General features: G+C 67.4%; 1 protein-coding gene across 1 annotated transcript; it reads right to left on the bottom strand.

The window, feature by feature from the left end:
• Positions 1 to 534: 534 nt before the first annotated feature.
• TMEM151B (transmembrane protein 151B) lies at positions 535 to 5,143 on the bottom strand. The gene is made up of 3 exons (XM_062187508.1): positions 5,021 to 5,143; positions 2,656 to 3,096; positions 535 to 1,668 (listed from the first exon to the last, which is right to left on the bottom strand). The coding sequence occupies exons 1-3, from the start codon at positions 5,141 to 5,143 to the stop codon at positions 535 to 537; spliced, it is 1,698 nt and encodes a 565-aa protein (XP_062043492.1).
• Between the last annotated feature and the right edge of the window lie 674 nt (positions 5,144 to 5,817).

Raw genomic sequence — 5,817 nt, 5'->3', positions numbered from 1 at the left:
GCGTTGGGATGGCACACTGGGGCTGCCACCTGGCCCCAGCCTCAGCCGCTCAGTTTCTCAGCTGGGGGGAAGCCAGCCCTGCTGTCCGCCAAACCTAGGCTGCCTCCGCAAAGGCCCCCGGAGCAACCAAAGAAGGGAAGCCCAAGTTCCCTTCCCCCACCGCAGCCCAGGGAGGGCCAGGACCAACAGGGCCCCAGCTGCGCGCACCCGGTCGCCAAGTAACAGTCAGGAGGCCCCGGGGTGGGGGTGGGAGGGATGGGAGAGGAGGTCTGGCAGGGGAAGGTCGAGTGGGCGTGGAGAAGAGGCGTCTCCCGAGGGACTCGGGGGCTGTTGGAGGCAGGAGCTGCCCACCCCTCCCCACCCACCCGTCTCGCTATATACAGGGCCCCAGCGGAAGTCTCCGGGGCGCCCTCACCTCCCCAGCCCTTGCGGGTCGTACCCTGCACGGCCTCGGTCACCGCGCGACGCCCTCCACCCGCTGCACGCGGGGCTCACAGGAGGGCAGCGAGCGCGGGTCGCTGCGGAGACCGCAGGTCACAGTGAGGTCTCCACGCAGGAGCCGTGGCGGTGCAGCGGCCGGTGGTTGTGACCCAGACACCCCTCCTGCCGGTGGACGATCAGAACCGGGAAATAGAGGGCGTCGTGGTAGGGCGGCGGCGGCCCGGCCTCGTCGTCGTCGTCCTCGTCCTCGTCGTCGCCCATGCTGGCCTGGCTCGACAGGCGCGTCTGCTCCGTGGGGCAGCTCGCCTCGTTGACGCTCCCGCTCCGGCTGCGCCACAGACAGCTGCGCCGTGAGCCGTAGAGACGGCCGAGCGAGAAGCGGCTGCCCCCGCAGCCCGCGCCGCCGCCGGGCCCCGGGCCGGCGCGCGGGCTGGCGCAGATGCTCAGGGCGCTGCGCGAGAAGATGGATGAGCTGCTGACCGCACGCTGGCAGTGCTCGCAGCTGCGCCGGTACGGGGCCACGCCCGCCGCGCCCGGGCCGCCCACCCCGCCGTAGCGGCACGTGGGCGCGTAGCCACCGCCCGCCGCCGACGCGCCACAGCGCGCCCCCAGCCCCGCCAGGTCCATGAGCACCGCCTCCGAGTAGCTGGGCACCAGCTGCTGGTTGGAGCGGATGTGCCACTCGAGCTCTGTGCTGTCTACCGTGTTGACCCGCGGCAGGCGGTGCGTGAGCGGGGGCAGCAGCTCGTCGCTGGGGCTCAGGCCGCCGCCCGCGCTGCTCGCCGAGCCGGGGCCCTCCAGGCCGAAGAGCTTCTCCACGTGGTAGTGCGCATAGGCCGTGCGGTACTCGGCCAGCACGCGCAGCGGCCAGGACAGCGTGAGCAGCGCCGCGGCCCAAAAGGCCGACGAGCAGGCGTACCAGGGCGGCCTGGTCGGGTCCGGGAAGGCCACCATGAACTCGCGGAAGTCCACGTTCTTGAGATGCATGCCCTCGCGCGCCTCCATGTAGTCGTCCAGGCCCTCGTTCTCGGCGAAGAAGCGTGCGCGCTGGCACAGGTACGCGTTCTCGGCCTCCACGCTGGCGAAGCTGAAGCACTTGGTGAAGCGCAGCCGTGTGGCCGGCGCGCCCTCCAGCCCCACCAGCGCCTTGGACACGTCGCGGACGCCGCAGCGCGCGTAGTCAAACTCGGCCTCGGCCACGTGCGTGTTGACACGTTCATGGTAGACCTGCGTCACAGGGGAGCGGGGTGGACCTGGAGTGGCGGGCGGCAGCCTCGCGGTGCCCGCCTCCTCGCCCCTGGTATTGCCTGCTCAAACCCTAAGCCCTGTCCGGACTTGGACACCTGCTGGAGCCAGGTAGGATCTTGGCCATGAGCACCTGAGGCCCTCAGCCTAAACAGCAAGTTAGAGATGAGGATGGGGCTTGTGTGCATTGCGAGTTGGGTGAAGTGCTGCTTCTTCTGGGGTCAGCCCGCCCAGGGCATGCCTGATCCTTTGGCCCCTGCTCTCTGTTTCCCTTTTGCAGATGTATTTGCAAATGGGCTCTCCGAAGGAGGTCCCCAGAGACCCCTTCTCTGTGCAGCCTCCTGTAGTGTGCCTTAGCTCTCACTCAGCCGCCTTCCTGCTTCTCACTGCCCCTGGCTTCTGCCTGCTGAGCCCAACTCCCCGAGGTCCCCAGGGCCCGATTATCTCCTCCCGGAAGAGCCACCTGCCCTGCCGCTAGCTCTCCACGAAGCCTCCTGGGCTCACCTGACCTGGGAGCCTTGGACTTGGGAGCTGCAGACCCTGGGCAGGTGTTCTCACGTACCTGGGACAGGGGACTCGGCAGCAGTCACTGCACTGAGCGGCTGCGAGCAAGCTGTGACACAGAGCACGTTCCCATCTCCAGCCATTAAGCAGGAAACAGTGCACACCCTGGGGCCAGGCCGCTGGAGTTTGAGTCCCCACCACCACGACCACCACCACCATATACTAGCTACCCGACCAGGGATGTTACCCAACCACCTCAGTTTCGTCATCTGGTAAGTGGACAAAACGCTTACCCATCTGTTATGGGGGTCCAATAAATAATTTAATAACTGGGCCCTAGAACCAAGCCTGGCTCTGATAGCGTGTGCCTTTGTTAGCAGGGTCACTGCTGCCCTGTTGCAGCGGCCAATGGCTCACCGTGCCTTGCACCCCTCCTCCCACCAAGCACCCTCCCCAGCTCCTCACCTGGGTGGTGGTGTAGGCATCTCCGTTGCGGTACCGGGTGACCTGGCGGGTGCGGCGGACATAATGGTAGCTGATGGCCTTCCACCAGATGCAGGGCGTGGCCTGCTGCATGCGGCCCACGCGCTCTCGCACACTGCTCACGTCCACGCGGTGCTGCAGCTCGTGGCGCGCTTGGCAGTGCCAGCACTCCACCAGGTAGACGGCGTACAACATGAGCAGGAAGGCCAGGGGGATGTAGACGTAGCCATTGGAGCAGGGACTGTCGTGGTACATGAGGCTGTTGCCCTGGTAGGCGCTGCTGAAGGTGAGGCGGGTCACCGTGGTGACGTGACACCAGGCCACGGCCCCTAGGCAGCCGTACATGAGCAGCGAGAGCAGGAGGCACTTCCAGTGGGACTCACGGCAGAGGGACTTGGTGAAAGAGGGCTGGATGGGACGCTGCTGCTCAGATGGGAAGGGAGACAGGGGTGGGTAGGACCCAGCACAGAGATGCAGGGGTGGAGGGTGGGGTGGAGTCAGCACCGGCGATGACAGGGAGGGGGTCATAAACAAAGGGCATCAAGAGCGACAGTAGGACCAAGATGGGAGCCAGAGACCAGAGATAAACACAGAGGTGATCCAGTGAGAGCCAGGAGACAGAAAAAGGGGCCGGAATGCCAGTCCCCGGAAGTGCAGAGAGAGGCCCCCCACCCCCGCCGGAGAGGAGCGGAGGATCAGAGCCAGAGATGGAGGCCCAGGTGGCAGAGACAGGGACAGATAGGGTGGCACCCAGAAAGACAAGTGCAAAGACAGACGAAGATGGCAGTGAGATGGGAGGAGGTGTGGTCAGAGGGAGGGAGGACAGACAGACAGGTGTCAGCGAAGGCAGGTGCCCCGCCCAGACCCCTTCCAGGTGTTGCAGGAAGCTGGGAGGGGAGGGACCCATTCACCCCTCTCCCACCCACCTCTTCAGTCCCAGGTTTAGCCGAGGCCTGCGCTAATCCTCACCGCCTGCCAAATACCTTGGAGGCGCAACCCCTGTCCCCAGGCACCCCAGATCCTGTGAGTCTCTCACCCATACCCCAACTGTTCTAGCAAGGGAGGGTGGGAGCTGGAGTCCCTGAGCAGAAGGGTGCAGGCGTGTGGCTGGGGAGGGGGCAGGGAAGGAGATGTGTGAAGCCCAGCCATTTGTCAAAGAGAAAACAATTTGGGGGACTCTCCTAGGACTCCTTCTGCCCCTGGCTTGGTCGGGTAAGTGGCTTACATGTCTCCCACAAGACTGAGGGCTCCTGTGGCCAGGGTGACTGCCATGGGGCTCACACCCTGCAGCTACATCATCAATGACTGCTGAGCTGGAGTTCTCACACTGGCCTGTGTTTTCCCACCCCTACTCACTTGCTGCCCTGCGGATCCTGTCCTACCCCTCCGTTCTCCAGGCCTGACCCGGAAGCCAGCAGGGGAACGGAGGGGAGGGGCCGAGCACAGGCAGAGGCTTCGTGCCCTGGAGCTCCAAGTACAGACAGGCAGATGGGACAGGGAACAGCACACAGCGCGTCCTAACAAGGCAGTGAGAGCTCATGTGCCTTTGGGGAGCCTTGTCCTTGGGAGGTGTGTGTGTGTGTGTGTGTGCGCGCGTGCGCATCTGTGTGCCCACTTGGTTGTGTGCTTGTCCCAGCGTGAGCACACCTGGAAGCAGCTCTGTGTGTGTGCTCCCTCCCTGGTGCAGAGTGACTGTGTATGTGGGGGGAGCCTTCTAGTACTTTCCTCAGTCCCTCTTCTCCAGGTTGAGGACACAAGAGGAGGCACCCCAAATAGGGCTCTGCTTAGTACCAAGACTGCGGGACCCTTGGGCTTAGGATCCCCTAGGGGAGCAGCAGGGACACTGGGAACGAGAGGTGCACACACCCACTCCCAGTCACCCCGGGGGTTAATGGCCTCTACACACCTGACCTTCTTAGGGCTCCAGCTCAGGTAACCCCACCACTTCCCAGGCTCCGGTCCTGGCTCTGTCACCCCGCGGTCTCCCTTCTTGGCCTTCTAGGGGGCATCTCCTTCGTCAGACTGGATCCCCCCAGCCCCGCCACTGGTAGCAGCTTAGCCCCCCACCCCATTACCGGCCCGGGGTCCGCGAGGCTCCGCCCCTAAGCCCCTCCCCCTGCCCGGGACCCCCCCCACAGCCCCGCCCCCGGCGCGGCCCCCTTCCCCGCTACCGCGGACAGCTCCGGCCGCCAGGTGGGGGCGGCGGCGCCGGACTGCGGCTGTGGCGGCCGGCTCGGGGTGCGGGGCGCCGGCCGCGCTGCGGCGGAACCGGCGGGGGCCGCGCGCTGCTGGGGGATGGGGACCCGGCTGCAGCCGCGCCCGGGGAAGGGGCGCCGCCGGCTCTCACCTCCTCTCGGGCGGGGCCCTCGTCCGCCACTGCCGCCATGGGCTCCTCCGGGACCCCGGGGCCGCCGCCACCGCCGCCGCCGCCGCCGGCGCTCTCTCCCGCGGCCGAGCCAGGGGGGGACATGGCGTAGAGGGGGCGCGTCGAGCTCAGGACCTCCCGGGGGGCTGCCGGGGGCCGGGGGCATCCTGCGCGGGCCCTGGGGAGGGGGCGGAGGGGGCGGGGCCCTCACTGCTCCCCACCCCCCCTGCCGGGGGGAGGGGGCCTGGGAAGGGCACCGGGGGAAAAGGGTCTGGGGACCGGGGCGGGGAGGCGGGCTGGGGGCCGGGCTGGGGGGGCCGGGGCCGGGGGCGGGTGTCACCTTGAGGCCCTCGCGGCGCCGCTCCGCCTCCCGCCCGCTCCCGCCGCCGCCTTTTGTCTGAGCCGAGTCGGAGCCAGCGCTCCCCCCTCTTCCTCGCCACGCAGTCGAGCCCCGCCCCCGGCCCCCCAAACTCCGCCTTCCCTAGCCTACCTAATAACCACCCCCCCAAAGAGAAGAAGCAACAGGGGCTCCCCACCGCCGGTCCCCGCGCCCGGGGCCGCTCCCCGCGCGCCCCTCCGGAGACGGTTCCAGCCGCAGCTCCGGGTCTGGCCTCCGCCGAGGGGCGCCCGAGGTCCAGGCAACCTCCCTGCGGGAACCCCATCCTGGTTCCCGCAGCTTCCAGGGGCTAGAAGGGGGAGAGGACACCAAGTCCCGGAACCCCAGGGCAGGGTCTTGTTCCCAGGTTGCGTGGTAGAGAGTTCAGGCAGGAGCTGGACTT

This window comes from Lepus europaeus, chromosome 3 (assembly GCF_033115175.1).
Source record: "Lepus europaeus isolate LE1 chromosome 3, mLepTim1.pri, whole genome shotgun sequence".
Classification (NCBI taxonomy): Eukaryota; Metazoa; Chordata; class Mammalia; order Lagomorpha; family Leporidae; genus Lepus; species Lepus europaeus.
The sequence above is the reverse complement of the archived record's forward strand: the minus strand, read 5'-3'. Positions and strand labels throughout refer to the sequence as shown.